General features: G+C 37.9%; 2 protein-coding genes across 2 annotated transcripts; both read right to left on the bottom strand.

Moving 5' to 3' along the window:
• Positions 1 to 1,972: 1,972 nt before the first annotated feature.
• mrps2 (mitochondrial ribosomal protein S2) lies at positions 1,973 to 5,029 on the bottom strand. Its single transcript, XM_079846565.1, has 4 exons — positions 4,952 to 5,029; positions 4,595 to 4,699; positions 3,773 to 3,902; positions 1,973 to 2,753 (listed from the first exon to the last, which is right to left on the bottom strand). Exons 1-4 carry the CDS (start codon positions 4,974 to 4,976, stop codon positions 2,219 to 2,221), a joined length of 795 nt encoding a protein of 264 aa, XP_079702691.1. The 5' UTR covers positions 4,977 to 5,029; the 3' UTR covers positions 1,973 to 2,218.
• On the bottom strand, positions 4,952 to 14,320 carry ppp1r26 (protein phosphatase 1, regulatory subunit 26). Its single transcript, XM_079846564.1, has 5 exons — positions 14,178 to 14,320; positions 8,702 to 12,205; positions 5,921 to 6,038; positions 5,624 to 5,673; positions 4,952 to 5,407 (listed from the first exon to the last, which is right to left on the bottom strand). The coding sequence occupies exons 2-5, from the start codon at positions 12,139 to 12,141 to the stop codon at positions 5,404 to 5,406; spliced, it is 3,612 nt and encodes a 1,203-aa protein (XP_079702690.1). The 5' UTR covers positions 12,142 to 12,205; positions 14,178 to 14,320; the 3' UTR covers positions 4,952 to 5,403.
• Between the last annotated feature and the right edge of the window lie 2,305 nt (positions 14,321 to 16,625).

Genomic DNA, 16,625 nt, shown 5'->3' with positions numbered 1-16,625 from the left:
AAGGTATTTATAGTAAGAAGTACGGCAGCCTGCTGGGACATTCAAGGCGGATTTACCATAGACAGTATATAAAGGGATTTACACAGAGCCATGAATTAATGCTTCAATTCCTCTCCAAAAAGGTAAAACAAAAGGTTGGGGGTCTTATTGAACGGTATTTTTAAAATACAAGTATGTATATGTTTCAAGCATTGCAGTAATGATAAAGGTTAGAAAAGTCAGAACATGTATTTTCATTTCAGAAATAGAGATTTCATTTCCTATTTGAGTTGTCCAAAATATCATTGAAATCTCGTTTGTTATTATCTATTAAATAAATGTTTTTGTTTTTTAATTGTTGTGGGTTCCCTATATTATTATTAACATTAATAATTTTTATGAATTAGTTTGATTATTAGGATTTTTGGTCTGGTTTTAATACAATTCACTTCACCAGTAAAAGATTTAAATTTAAATTTAATAGTAGCCAAATACCAAACAGTTCAAAACAACATAACAAAATTATGACAAGAACCCATTACAAAAATAAAACAACATAAATTATGATAAATAAAAATATTTAACAAATATGTTCACATTTTATAATTGTATTTAATATTTTCATAAGCTGTTTATACTGTATAGCCTAGAATTACAACGTTTTTTACTTCAAATGTTTTGTTACATTTGTGCTTGAAAATGACCTTTACTATACTTAATTTGGCTTATTTTGTATTTTAGGCTGCAAGTGTAATTGTTTATATATATATATATATATATATATATATATATATATATATATAAAATTAAATATGTATTAAATATGTATATATTAAAATTAAACAGTTACGCTCAGTGACCCATTTTTGTTTTGATTTTGATGTTTGTTTTTGGATCACTGTCCTCCTGTTGGAAGATCCAAACATGGCCCGTCATAAGATTTCTAGCACAGGCTGTCAGGTTTAGATTTTTTATCTGTTGGTATTTGATCAAATCCATGATACCATGTAACTGAACAAGATGTCCAAGACCTCTGGCAGAAAAGGCCCACAGCATTAAAGATACTTTTTTTTTTATCCCCTGTGTGCACCAAACTCATCTTAAAGGGTACATAACATGCACAGTTTCACCTAATCTCATGTTAATCTTGAGTACCTAGTAGTGCATCCTTAATATCTCAAAAAAGTGTTTAGTTTTATTATATTTAGAAAAGAAAAATACAGCTTTCCGATTCTCTCCGGAAAAAGCCGAGGTCCTGGAGGCGGAGCTATAGAGTCAAGCGGTAGTTCTTGATTTCCAGCAAAAGACAGAAATCTGATCCAGTTGTACTTACATGAATGGGGTCTTTTATCACTGGGACCGCTCCACGTTTTAATAGCAAACGATGTGCAAATCCAGCGTCGACCTGAGCCTTGTTAATAAAACATTCGTCACTGAAACGACCAGAACACACAACCGCACTTCCTACACTCCGTTGCTGCCCCGGAAAAACAAACTGCATCCACTGTTCCTGTAACACTGGGTTCTTTGGAAAACTGAACACGGTAAGCTTTCCCTCACATCCAAATACACACTTTTTTGGAGACATTCTTGAACAAATCCTATGCAGCGCTGCCGATGATTTCCTGTTGAAGCGCGTTGATGTGCGCGGTCTCGCTCTCCTCTGGTCGACGTGCTCGCGGGCGCGCTTTTCCGAGAGAAATGCTCATATAAGGAGTTGCACTCTGATCTACGTCATTAGATCCACGATCTAAAAAAAACCAGCCGAAACTTGTACCAACCCGGAAGTAAGATTTTCAGCATAGAAATTCTCCGTCATTCGTCCAAAATATTTTTTTTAAACTTTGCCCATGTTTAGCATGAGAATCTATCTCTTTAACACTGTAAACAACTCTGAATACATGAAACACCATTGTACCCCCCCTTTAAGTGTTTGCTGCCAAAAAAGCTATTTTTTTCTGACCATATTTAATGGCACGACAAGTAAACATCGCACTATGGATTCGCCAAACTTTATTGGGTTCATAACAAGTGAGCAATGGAAATCAAAACAAAACCAATAAATATTCAGTTCGAAGCCACTGTATTTTACATTGGCAATTGAAGTTGTTGGACGTCTTCAGTTCTGGGATGGTTCATTTTTAACCTGACTTTGAACTGCAGTTGCTCATATTTCGACTGAGCTTCTATACGTGGACGAACACTGCGATTAGCGCTGCTGAAGCTCATTGACTTTCCCTCATCCTGAGGCTGAAATACCCTTGAGAAGCTCCATCTGTCTCCTCTTGTCCTTTGCCCTGTTCACTGTCATTTTGAACAGCCGGCAGTACGTCTCCATCGCAACAGGAGTGTCATCGTTGCCTGGCACTGGGTACGTGATGAGGCTGGGGTTACAATTAGAGTCCACAATCCCGACGGTGGGAATATTCATTTTGGCTGCGTCCCGGATCCCGACGTGCTGCTGGAAGACGTTATTGAGCGTGGAGAAGAAGACGATGAGGTCTGGAAGTCTCACCCCGGGGCTGTACTGGATAGGGGCGTTGGTGAGCAGTCCTCCCTTCCAGTAGCGTGTGTGAGCGTACTCTCCGCACTCCCTCGCCGTCGACTCCACCAGGTGCCCGAACTGCCGCCTGCGGCTCACGAACAGGATGATCCCGCCGCGGTACGCCACGTGAGCCGTGAAGTTCAGCGCCCGCTGGAGGTGTTCTGCCGTCTGCTCCAGATCTATGATGTCAACATCCAGACGAGAGCCGAACACGTACGGTTCCATCAGCCTAGAGAGAGAAACATAGCTTAGAGATCTCAAATAAAGTTCAGATTTTGCCACATTGTATAGATTTAACACAGTAGTGGCCAAAAGTGATGTCCAGTCTAAGAAAATTGGCAAATTATAAAAAGTGTGTTAAGATTTCGTTAGCATAAAGACATCCAACAAAATATTAATAACCGATTATGATGTACGTCAATGTATGCTTTTACCTGAGCTTTTTGTTTTTCTGTGCATTTATTTTTTGCATAGTACAATAAAACTTGTAACTGTAGTTTGCCTTTTTTGCTAACCAAGTTTATTGTTTTGTTGTTCCTTCATATTTAAAAAAATATAAAACATTTTCCTCATACTTTGATGGTTTAATCGAACTTGTAGGGTCATTAAAAACACTACTGTGTGTGTGTGTGTGTGTGTGCGTATATACATGCATGCATACAAAAAAACAAAACAATAATGTGAAACATTTCTGAAACAATTCTATTTTAATATACTTTAAATTCTAACTTATTTCTGTCATGCAAAGCTGAATTTCTGAAGGATCATGTGACACTGGAGTAATGATGCTGAAAATTAAGCTTTGCATCACATAAATGAATACTATTTTAAAGTATATTAAAATAGAAAACCATTATTTGAAATTGTTCACAATATTACTGTTTTTTTTTCTGGTATTTTTGATCAAATAAATGCAGCCTTGATGAGCATAAGAGACTTCTTTCAAAACATTAAATATAGTAATGTTTACAAACTTTTGACTGATATGTGTGTGTGTGTGTGTGTGTATGTATGTATGTAGGTATATATATATATATATATATATATATACACAATTATATATATATATATATATATATATATATATATATATATATATATATATATATATATATATTAATATACAATATTAAACACAATTATTCCATGTAGTTTCCTCAAGTAAGGGTCTTTAAAACTGAATGTATTATTATAATAACTATAAGAATATCAAGTCATACTAAAAGACACTGCATGTGAATTACCCACCTGTGTCGGCAGCCTTTCTTGTGTCCGAGATGGACACGGGCCTCAAACAGGTCCTTTACGGTGAAGAGCTCAGACAAGCGGAAATAGTCTGGTTGAGTAAGTGGGAAGTTCTGGATTTTCTCTGTAGCAGCTGCATATGGAAGACTGCATATTAGTTATGAATACATATATCTCACTCTCTCATTGTATGAGTCAAGTGTTTTTTTGTATAGGGCTTTTAAATATTGTTTTACAGCTCTACAATAAACAAGCACACATATCAGGTACTTACATTAAAGATCATACACCACATAAGCTAGCTAAAGAGGAATCATTCTATATCGAGCTGCTTCTGTGTGCAAGATACATCTCATCTGTATTAATTTATGTCTTTGTGGTTAAACAATAAAGTGATGTAAAATGTGGTGACAGATTTTGTGGTGGGAAACGCAAAGCAAAACCAAATCGCAAAGAAAATTGTTATATACCAAGCGTTTTCAATCTTTAGATGCCACAGACAGACCCCCAAATATAATCATCCTCCTCATGCAAGGGACAACCATCCTAAAACTTAAAAGGTTGCAATGTATTTTATATGTAAATAATTAAACAAATGATAGTGAAATTAGCTATATTTAATAGTTTACTTTAACCTAATATCTTTTGTATTTTAATCAATTAATTATTTAAAAAAAGTCACAGTATTTCCTCTAAACATTTCCATCGACCCCCAGCACTCTCTTGTGGCTCCCAGTTTGAAAAGCCCTGTAATATACTATACACAGACAGAAATGATATCTCTAGGTCGCTGGGTTTCATAATGATAATAAGGCTCATAATCACCGGTGTCTCTGGTTGATTTGACTGCAGCTGCTGCAGAGCTGAATGTCTGTCCGTGACATGAGAACACCGCAGTGACCAACCGCGGTCTCCGGAGAACCTGCGTTACTGAAATCATCATATTCAATTTATTAAATGTTAGAATTTTTTTTTGTTGTTGTTTAAACAAAAGTATGTTGCATGCATGGCTTCTCAGAAACTGGAAACTCGATGGTGTCACGTAGTTTCACACGTAATTTATTGTGTCATTACAAATCACAAGCAAAGTAATTATGTGTTAATAACTATTCTTATTTTACTATGGTTTACACAATAAAATGCACTTAAACTAACATTGCATAAAAACACGTTTTATTTCACCTCTAGTTAAGACGCCCGCTGCCATGTTTCCCTTCGAGCTCCGCCCACTGAGCTTGCGGAAAAGCGCAGAGGATTGTGGGTAGTGATGTTCCAAACAATGCTTTGGTCATATTAAAACCGTTTGGGTTACACACCACATGAACTACAAGTACCACAATGTCCCCGTTATTCGAAATGAACAACAACAAAAAAAAAACTTTATTCAAAGAACAAGTGTCTTTTTGATTACAATGGACAATTTAAATGAAGGAACTTAAGAACGATAGATAAAACAAGAAAATAAAAACAAATATAAATCCAGAACTAAATAATGTGCTGCAACAGTTACATTTTAAATATATATATTTTTCTAACATATACATGCAGCTCTTAGATTTTAAATAAAGTTCATTTTACAATATTCTCTTGAACACGAGAACCTTCTTTTCATTATATTTTCCAGCTGCTTCAGTTTATCTGTAATAAAACAAAACATCATGGACAAGTTCCACTAATGCATAACAACCAGAAAGCATCTAAATCATTTCTGATGGAATGCCTATCACATTATCACAGTTCTTTACACAAAAACAACTTCAACAATATATCTACTTATCGTGTGAGCAATCAGATGTTGTTTTATGTGTCATTTAGTGAACAATATGTCCTGTATTATCTAAGTGGTGTATTTACCTGGGCACACTGACCACAAACTGCAGCCTTCGTTTCACTGTTTTGCTGTCCTACAACACACACGTGCAAAACACACAAAAACATGTTTTGCCCAATATTGCCATCTTTGCTTGGACATTTTGTCCCCATAACGTAGGGTTTACCAGGACCACACACACACAGAGACTTAACCACTTCAAAAACTCAACCATCACATATGTCTATACTGTCCCACACGTAATGAGTGTATTAAATCTGTGTTACATCAGTGTGTGTGCAAGTAAATGCTTGAATCTTTAATATAGTAATTGTATGTACCTCTAGCTGCTTTTGAATGAGGCGGCGTCTGGTTTGGAATTTCAGACACCTCTCCTCCGTGTCCAGAGCGATATATGGGCTTAGTAAGAACCCTGGATCTATAGAGGTGGAGAGAGACCTGGAGCAAACAAAACAAACATATTTACACATGCATGTACACTGCCAGTCTCTGCATCTGTCATCTGCAAATAACACATTTGATTGCTGATACCTCTAAAATACAAAGCATGCTCTTTTTTAAAAACACTATTCGGTTTAGAGTTCCAATCTTCATTTATGCATTTTGCAAATACATCTGGATGCACTTTTATTTACTTTAGCATTACAGTGTAGAAGATAAAGCAACAAATCTAGAATTACATATTCAAGCAAAAATAAAACATCAACATTTACAAACATGCAAACTGTTTAAAACATAATTGGATAGCAGAAAGCATTTTTAACATAAACATAAAAAGCATTAAAACATTTGTATCTATTTATAATATTGGTCTGATACAGTATATCATGCATCAAGTTCAACCAACACAGCATGTGGACACAATAATGCAACAAACATTTGTATTACATTACATTCTTACGAAATCCTCCAATCTTCTTTTGTGGGTAAAAATTGACTCCTTTGTGTCTTGATGAGTGTTCAATTACTCTAGAGTAAAAACATGAACATTCAGCAGGACAGAAATATAAAACAAATATTCTGAATATTCGCCAGTCAGTTACACGACGTAGATGTAGTTTATTTTTAAATCGCAAGGAAACTAGTTTTTTTGACAGATTATCCAAGAGTGCGCACATAAACCAGCATTAGCTTTAGTTTCTTCGGACATCTGTGAGAAAGGAAGCAACTTTATATTAAGATATAGCACAGGAAGCTATGCAAGATACTGATTAGAAACATCCATACACATACACACAGTTAAGAAAAATACAGCCTTGTGTCTCAAAGTCAATTTTTATTATACATCTTCAGAGATACAGTTTGAGTTTATTTTCTCTGTGCAGAGCAGGGGACCAAAAAAGTTCTTTTTTGCAAAATATTTATGAAAACTGGCAATGCCCAGCATAGTCAGCATGAGTCTTTACTTTCTTCTCTTCTATAAACAAAAATAAATAACATTCTTTTTACATAGGAAAACCCCTACATATAATAAGCAACAGAAACAGGAACTAAGAAACAGGTGCGGAGAGAGAGAGAGAGAGAGAGAGAGAGAGAGAGAGAGAGAGAGAGAGAGAGAGAGAGAGAGAGAGAGAGAGAGAGAGAGAGAGAGATGTGTGACTTGACAATTGTGTTTTGATAATATGCAAACGTGCAAATTAAAAAGAGAAAGATGACTGAATATTGAAACTTTGAGAGTTTCCTCCTTGTAATTTGTAATCAGTCTGATATAAATCTATGAATGTTTTAAGTCCAGTGGTACAAAAATAACCTAGTTATGACAAAAGAATATAAAGAACTCCTAACTAAATACAAAAAAAAAAAAAGTTAAAAGGGCACATCAGGGGAAAAATGCATTTGTTGAGGGCAAGTTAGTAATTCAAAGGGCAAAGGATACAATGCTACTGCCATTTTTCTGTAAAATTTTCATACCAAGTAAATGGCTGTTTTTCATACACATTCTATATACATATTGTATGTAAACTCAAAGGGGCTCATTAAGAAACACAAGCAGGACAAATTTCTTGGTAAACTGTTTGTAAAATTCATTGTAAGAAATTCACTTAGCCTGTGTTTCACAAACGAGGCCTATTTTAGTCCTTCACTGTTGCACTGAGGAGATTTTCCTCATTAAGAATCCTCAGGGAACATTTAATGTTACTGAGAGGCGACTCAGACTTCCCTCTCAGAGGTCAGAGGTCAAAATTATGTCGTTCTATTGTGGATGAGTTACACTGAAACGTATCAAAATATTTACAAAAAAAACCGTTGTAGTTCTTAAGAACCATTGCAAAATGTATAACAAATGAATATGCATTGATGCACACTAAAACAGTTTCATTCTCTTGGCTTCTACATTCTGCAGTCCTTTTTACAGTTTAGTACTGGAAGATGCAATCTGCACAGGTTTATTTACCTTTTAGCCATGTTTTTCTGGGGAATTAATTTTTTTTTTCCTATGGATGGGGGAATTTTTTAACCGGTGGAACTCTTATGTAAACTCACCGGTTATATTTTCATCTTTTCAAAAACCGGTTTTTCATGGCAATTACTTTTCGTAGTCACAATTTCAAAACAATAAGTATTAAGCAAAGTTTGTAAAGCAGGATTCATTCAGAAATGCTGCAGAGAAAAAAAACAACAACAAAAACAATAAAAAAAAGTTTAATCTCTCTTTATGACATGTCTGCTTTTAAATATATTTATAAATGTACAAACATACAAAAAAATGATGTGGTACACTCAAACAGTCCTACGTGAGGTCCCTTGGAACCTAAATAATACAGTACAAAAAGACAAAAATGTTGAAATGCAGGATGAGACGCTGCAGTCCGTCAGGCTAAATGCTGAAAATAAAACACAACTAACGCTTAAAGCCGAAGGAAAATTTCGGCTGTATGGTTGGGAATCTTGCAGAACACCTGTGGATCAGATATGGATCCATAATTCCGCCCAAACCAATCTCATTAATCTCATTAATCTTTCTAATTAAAGACCGCAACAATTTGATGAAGTCTTTCATATCTTAGATGGATCAAAAACATGGATTGGTACTGGGCTTTTGGCGACCATGTTCCCTCAACTGATATGTGTGTGTGTGTTTGGAGAGAACAAGTACTCACTGATCAGTGGGCTGATTCCTCCTGTCTTTTGTCTTCTGATCTTTCCTTTCCTCATCTGACTCTACATCTGTCTCATCAACACATTTATCTTCCTCATCTTCCTGCTTTTTCTCTTCCTTGCTAACACTTTCTCCCTCCCTTTGTTTTTCTCCTAAACTTGCAGAGGATTCTGTCGACTCAGCTTGGATGCCCTGCAGTTTTGTCTTTGCTGAGAGTGATGGGAAAGGAGTCTGGTCCCGTTGCACCTGGATTACTTCGTTGCCCAGGTGGGGCTGCAGTACGGGTGAGGGCTGGCACAGATGTGAGGTGGCGGGGGATAAGTGTAGTCTATCGGAGAGGTGTCTTTCCCTTTTCAGGCGGTTATGCAAGTAAAGTCCCTCTGTCCTGCCCCCAGGGGGTGCTGAGGTCGAGAGGTCACCAGTGATGACGGCAGGGTTATCTGCAGGGGAACTAATTTGAGGTTTCGAAAGAGGTGAGGGACAAAGAGAGCTAATGACATCCTTTAAAGGTATCCTAGTGGCTGATCTACTGTGGCGGCTGACGGGAACGTCATTACAGTCTGCCGAGGAAGGGTCCTTGACGTCGCTCATACTGCTGTTAACGGGCCTCAACAGGAACAAGTTTTGGTGTTGATGACCTGATGAAGGGGGCGTTTCTGACCTCACAGAGGGTGTTGTGAAGGAGTTGGGTCTGATGCCGTGACTTGTCGGACTGTCCTTTCCTGTCTGGGAGCCGCCGTTCTTTGGATCTCTCGGGGTCGAGATCTCTAATGTTTGACTTTCAGTCCTCCTGAAACCCATAATGCAATTGCTGCCTGGTGTCAGGACTGGTCCCTTGTTGAGTTCTGCAGGTGCATCCATGGGTCTTGTGGGTGTGGCTATGGATTCCTCTTGCGTTTCACTTTTACTACCAGAGGTTGACGTTGAAGCAGACACTGGAGTTTCTTCTTTCGTCTTTTGAATTTCTGTTTTAGCATCAAACTCTACAGATGAGGTCAAAGAGTTTATGGCCTCTTCCTGTTTGATGTTTGCGGCGAGAGGTGCGGACACCTTGGCCCTTTCAGCTAGAAATCTCCTGATCTCTTGCTCAATGCTATCATCGCTGTCAACAGAACTGTCATTATCTTCTGCATGTGGACTGGAAGAAGGTATATCCCCATCTGTGGCCTTGGGAACCCCATCATTCCCGGTCACTTTGTCGGTTTGTGCAGGGCTTTTAGATTGTTTGATGTTCTGGACTTCTGATTTGCCTTTAACAGCTTTGCTTTTAGAACCCTTGTCGTTTTTAGCCAGAACGTTCAGTGTTTCTTTGCCACCTTTCAAGATGCCAGACTTAACAAGCTTGGCGGTTGGGATACTCTTCTGGTCGGTGAAAGGTTTCTGTTTTTTCATGACATCCAAAGACGATGCCTCTGAAGGTCTGGCATTTTTTCTCGACTTCATATCCCTCACTTTCTTTTTGACTTTTTTCTTTGTCTTAAGCAAGTCCTTAATTGCAGCATCTAAGTCCTCATCACTGTCCAGGGAGCTGCTTTTGTCACTGCTGTCGTTTCTCTCAGAGCCAATCACAGTCTTTGGGCTGGATGTACTGTGAGTGGAACCTTTGTCTTTGGGTTCACTAACATCCGAATCCTTGCAAGGTGGGGAGTTCTGCTTCGGTTTGCTATTTTTTATGGTGGTTAGACTGCTTGAATGTGATATCACAGTGGGAATGGTAGAAAGGTCAGATCTGGTGGAGTCACTCTGAATCAGAGGTGTCCCTGGGGGCTCCTCTTTAACATTTAATACCAAGTCACCATCTCTGTCAAGTGTGGTTTGTTCCTCTTTAAACTTGCGTTTTTTTGACAGGGAGAGCCTGGCTGCTTTATTCGGCTGGGTTTCCTTCGTCGTCGTCTTCTTCGGCTCCTTGCTTGCTGTGGAATCTCCTGAAGCTGGTGGAGGTGCACCTGCTGTTATCGGAAGCTCTTTGTTCATTTTTGCTTTATGCTCCAAAAATTTCCGTATCTCTTGTTCAATTCCATCCTCACTGTCAACGGAGCTCTCATCACTTTTATTCTCAGACGGTGCAACAATGGGGAATGGTGGAGTCTGCAGCAAATTTGTGTTAGCAATGCTTAAGTTGGACTCAAACACCTCGGGCATGACAGTTTTGGAGATGTCTAGAATGGCTTCTGCACACATCAGCTCAGCAGTGTTGACCTTCAGGCTGGAGTGGATCTGATGTTCTGTGTGGGTTTGTTTTGGGTTTGGGTTTGGAGGGGGAGGTGTAAACCCTTTAACTTTAGAGCCCTGGGATGTACACTTATTCAAACAGTGGTTTACAGCCAATGGTGTAGGGAGATTAGACTTCTTGGTTGTCAATTTCTTCTTCTTGTTGTTCTTCTTCGACAGCGCTTTGAGTGGCTGAGTGCTCATGCGTTCGGGAGAAATGACGGATGGTTTGCTACGTTGCACAGGCAGGAGTTGGGGAGGTTTGAGAGGACTCTTCTTTTTCTTCTGCTTGTGTTTATCTTCCTGGAAGCGACGGATGGCTTCCTCAATACCTTCATCACTGCTCGAATCAGAGTCCTCCTTTTGTCGTGAAGGTCTCTGGACATCTTTGTCACTTTCCTGTTTTTCTCTTTTCTCCTGCTGGAATCTCTGAATCTCTTCTTCGATTCCATCATCGCTGCTTGAATCGGGCAATTCCTCTTCCTCTTTAATGACAAGACGAGGTGGAGTTCTGTCCATCTCAGAAGACGAGGAAGATCCTTTCTTAGCTCTGGGTAGAGGAAGACTTTTTACAGGCAAAACTTTACTTGAGTCAGCTTTCTTAAAGGGATTTTCTTTGCTTAGCTTCTTCTTGATGACTTTCTTCTTTAATGCCAGCGTCCCACTCAAGGCTTTCTGGATATGATTGCTAGCGGTTAACACCTTGGCACTACTGGAATGTGTGTGTTGTTTAGCAGCATCTGGGACAGTTGGTTCTCTCCGTGGAAGTTTGGGCGCTGGGGGCGAACTTGTCACCAGATCCCCTTTGCGTTTGTGGTCCACCTTCTCCTTCAAATACTCTTGAATAGCTTCCTCAATTCCCCTGTCCACAGAATCGTCACTATCTGAATCATCGCCAGTATCAACCATGGCGGACTGTAGCTTAGTGTCGGCCCCTGCTCGCCGGGATCTTGTCGCAGTGTCCATACATCGCAATTGACCCTTGTACCCAGCCTCGTGGCTGGAATGAGCAGCCTTTTCGGGCTGCCCGTTTTCATTCATGTCCGAAGACTGGGTGCTGTGAAGACTCTCTATAATCATCTGGATCTTCTGTGGGATAGGGGTGCCACTAACTGAGGCAAGGTCGCTGTCGGACGCACTGTCATTGAAAAAGAGAGGCAGGCTGCAGCTCTTACTGGACCTCCATTCCGAGTGAATAGCCACCACCGGAGGAACCGTCTTCAGGAACATTCTAGAAGGTCGGAATGGAAGGGATGTAGGTGCATGGGGAATCTCCACCGGTGATCTTCACATTCTAAAATGGGAGAAACAGATTTCTTAATTTCAACAACATTATTTACTTCTAAAACATAACATGACAATGTAAGCAGAGTGCTATATAAAATATCAACTTTAAACTTATAAGGTTTAATTTGTCAAAAATATTAACGGTTCCAGAGAGAGTTGTACAATTGTCACTTTTAACTACTTAGAAATAAGCTACAGGCAGGGCCATAGCCATCATTTCAATCATTTCATTTCAATTAACATTTACATGATCACTAATGGACTATAATTTGATTTGATCAGGTTAATGGATGTTAACTGACGGAACTGGTATCATGTAATACAGCAGATTATCTTCTCGAATACGTACACAGTCTGTTAAAATTTTTTTTTTATTAGCTTTATGTATTTATTAAAAAAAAATTCCAACTTGCTTGGAATTTTAAAATACATTTTTGATTTTACCTTTTTAATTAAAATGCTTAAACCAGGGTTTAAGCATGAAAATTCCAGGACTTTCAAGTACTTTTCAAGTAATATAATCAGAGATCTCACTTATCAAACAATATCTTTATTATCTTTCAAATTCTAAAAAAGGTAAATAGATCAATAAAATTATATAATAAAACAAAATGGTACAAATAAAGTGCAATCATGCAATTACTTTGGCAACTTCAAGTATGGGAACATTAACAAAGCCCTAGAACTTTCAGTGCATAGAAGAGCAAATAGAAAGCGTGGGTAAACTTCTTACACGATTCTTTCATAAAAGATGTAATAACTGCAATTATTGTGCAAGCCAGAACAGGTGTTTCAGTGACATATAGGCCTAAACAGAAAAATGACAAATACAATTCTGAATGATATTAATCTTTTACATAGTTATTATTATTAATATTAAGTTTTATAATAGTGACACTTGCTGCAAAGGAGCTGATGTTAGACACATTTTGTTTAAATGAGCCAAGAGCTGTCAGTGTGTGATGTTGTACTTAAAGCTTACTGACTAGTCGTTCATATCACAACGTTTATAAAAAGAGAACATTTTATTCAGTGGTATTGGAGTTAAAATGAGTGAAGGAAATGTTCTATTTATATTTAATTTGTTTTTACTTTATAGTTAAAACCGATTATGATAATTATTTCGTTTATTACGCCTCATAAAAATGCTGTGTTAAATGTACTTGTGCTTTGTTACACTGTTACCTTTGAGGGGAATGAATTCAGGAATAACATTTCTTATTTCAAATACTTATTTATCGAAAGTAGCCTAGTAAGCCTACTAAAAGAATCACGTTTGCAACCGTTAATGCACCAGAATCGTTTAGAGGAACCACAATGGCAATTTTATTGCTAATTTTAAAGGCGCATATGCTACACACCACGATCCCGAGCAGCGCCGTAGCCGAGGCCCCTCCACCGCCTTCAACTGCTTCATCTCCCGAGACAATAAACTCTCGTAAGTTATGAAAAAATAACTCCCTCCACTATGATGTTACAATGAAACTCCCGCCAAATAGAGACATTGTATCTCTTTTACACTTCCGTACGAGAAACTTGTTGTGTGTTTTGCCGTCAAAGCTCCGTCTCACCGGCGCTGTCCCTGCGCGCATCTCGCGGCTCTGCCTGCACCCGAGACCGGGGAGCGGAGCTAAGAGACACCGTAGAGGAACCAGCGTCTTCCGCCTGCCGGCCACGGTGTCTCCGGCAGTGTTTACACTCGTTTAGTGTCAAAAGAAGGTCTGTTAGATGGAAGTTCGGGGGTCGTCCGTCTAAATCGGACTATTAATAAAGCAGCCCCCCTAAAATGTAGTAAAGAGAGGGAATGAGGAAAGCTAAAGTTCGCCTTGATATGTTCGCGGTGAGACGCTCGCGGGGCCTCTTCACTTCTCGCCGGTTCATTTAGCAAAACCCTCTTTGTATGGTGTCTCTCTAACGTAAAACATCACAGTGGTAACAGCCCACTGCATACAGGCGACACATAACGGGATGAGACTCACCTTACGACTGATGAACAGCTGTTGCGTTTATCGTCCAGTGTAGCAGATCCACCTTTTGTAATTCTTAACACATTTTTTGGACTGTCCACATACGGGAGCGGGCGCGCGCAGCTGTCTCGTGCACCCCTTCTGCCTTCCGACTTACCTTCAGAAATCACTTAAAGACACAGTACTGCTGAACAGACTGAATTTGTGTTGTGAAATGAACGATGTAGCCATATATATATATATATATATATATATATATATATATATAGTGACTACATATGAATTTATTTTCCAAACATAGGCTATTTTTTATTTACTGAATGATGGCAACAACAGGTGTCCAATATAGGCTACTGGACATGAAAAGCATCCCAGAATATATAACGTTGCTTAAGAAGAGCATGTCAGAAAAAAAAAAAAGTCAAATGTTAATGCTTTTACATATTTTAAGTCACTGCATTGTTTTAGGGACTATTCAAAAGTGTGGAAAATAGTTTTTGTCTTCCCTATATAGTGTTGAATGTGTCGCATAAAAGGTGTTTGACGATTGAAATGTTTAATAGCTTTTTTTGTAGACTTAGAGATAAACTCTTTAAAGAATAAGCCGAGAAATTGCTTGAGTAAAAACTATTGTTGCTACAGATTTGCCTTGAAAGTTGCTATTTTCAGTCGGTATGAAATGGAAGGGGCGTAGAATTTAGTAGGGACGCTAGGGACGTGTCCCTACCAATATCCAGTGACACTGATATATCCTTAGCAATAATTTCGATCAAAACTTAAAATATATTTATATTGATGTCCCCGTCCCTACCAATTTCAAAATCAAACCTACGCCACTGTAGGCCTATATCCGAGCGAAACGGCTTCTCAAACAAGAATAACTTGATTTTATCCATTGAAATGATTTAATGCTTGAGGTTTGCTATTGGTGGATCTCATGTGAGTGACAGGTTGCCCCGCCCTCGCAGAAAACACATCATCAGAGAAGAGAAGAGATGCTGCAAGAGGGAGGGGAACCTTTTTGTCTCCTGTTTATAATAATTCTATTATTGTTGTTTAATTCTGTTTTGAGTTGTAACTGTATGCATTTGCTGTTATATTTGTTCAATTTAAAAAAAAGAGGGAGGGGAAGTTATTATATGATTAAAGATTACAAAGGAACATGAATTAAAAGAAAGAAGAAAAATGGTTCTGAACAATTAGGGTTCTTCGGCTTGTAACAATAGCAGAACCCTTTCTGATTCTAAATAGAACCTATAAGGTTCCATAAAGAATCATGCTTTGAAAGTGCTATATAGGACCTTAATGGTGTTATATATAACCTTTTCAATGATATTTATTTTCATTAATATTAGTATATAGTATCTTCATATTATTGATATTACTATTATTAATATAATTTTTATATTTATTAATATCGTTTTTTTTAGTCCTCTATGCCTGGTCTTATATCTTGTTGCCTCTACTTGGGTTTTACATTTTTTTAAAAACAGCATGTTATTAGGCTTTTATTTTTTATTGACATGGCAGATTGTAGCAAAAATGACAATGCTATACACAACAGAGGTTAGCTGAATACATTAATAAATAACAATTGACACTGAACACGATATAGATGTGATGAAGACCAAGTTCAGTGAAATATCTTCACAATCCCCTATGATGTCTCTACGTCCTTCATTATGTGTGTATTCTGAGAGGCAGATTCTCTCTGCAGACGATGAGGTTATGATACGGGACAGCATCTGAAATACACAATCGAGTTTAGAGTTACATTGTATCTCTTCCATTTGATTATGTAAAAATAAATATGTTCATGAAGGCCAAAATTAGCAAAAATGGACAGTACGATGTTAAAAGGAAAAGGTGATAAAGTCATGGGATAGCTTTAATATTTTTTGTGACTGGGTATGTTTAGGAATAAAGTCAATTTACAAATATCATATATTCCATACTTACTTTGTGGAGAAGAGAAGATGATTATCCTTAACTGAACAGAGCTGCTCATGCTTACATGCTCCGTTAAACTAAAAACAAACAAAAAAACATGATTGTTAGGAAATGATTGTTAAAATTTTTAAAGTTATAATTTATAGACATTTTAAGAAAGGAATCATTTACCTGTTGAGAGTATGTTGACAGTCTGTGCAATAACTGTAGTTGTATAACTGAGCTCCAGAAAATCAGTAATGAGGAGCCTTTGACAGTTACAGATTTGAAAAACAAAAAGGCGGGAATAAAGAACCCTAAACTCTAAGAACCATTTCAGCATATAAAGGGTTCTTCAGGACGATATGGTTCTAAATTGAACTGTTACCACGTGTAAAGAACCTTTAAAGGGCACCTATTATGCCCCTTTTTAGAAGATGTAATATTGGTCTTGGGTGTCCCCAGAATGCATTTGTGAAGTTTCAGCACAAAATACGCCACAGTTAATTTATTATAACCATTTGAAAATTT

This window comes from Squalius cephalus (assembly GCF_949319135.1).
Source record: "Squalius cephalus genome assembly, chromosome: 17".
Classification (NCBI taxonomy): Eukaryota; Metazoa; Chordata; class Actinopteri; order Cypriniformes; family Leuciscidae; genus Squalius; species Squalius cephalus.
The sequence above is the reverse complement of the archived record's forward strand: the minus strand, read 5'-3'. Positions and strand labels throughout refer to the sequence as shown.

Bases quoted from the DNA above. Each gene is read 5' to 3' on its own strand.
- mrps2 (XM_079846565.1), bottom strand. From the start codon at position 4,976: ATGGCAGCGGGCGTCTTAACTAGAG. The intron at 4,700-4,951 runs GTGAAATAAAAC...TGATGATTTCAG, and splicing joins AGCGGGCGTCTTAACTAGAG to TAACGCAGGTTCTCCGGAGA. The intron at 2,754-3,772 runs GTGGGTAATTCA...TTCTCTCTCTAG, and splicing joins AAGAAAGGCTGCCGACACAG to GCTGATGGAACCGTACGTGT.
- ppp1r26 (XM_079846564.1), bottom strand. From the start codon at position 12,141: ATGTTCCTGAAGACGGTTCCTCCGGTGGTGGCTATTCACTCGGAATGG. The intron at 6,039-8,701 runs GTGAGTACTTGT...TGTTTGCTCCAG, and splicing joins AGGAATCAGCCCACTGATCA to GTCTCTCTCCACCTCTATAG. The intron at 5,674-5,920 runs GTACATACAATT...TGTGTGTTGTAG, and splicing joins TCATTCAAAAGCAGCTAGAG to GACAGCAAAACAGTGAAACG.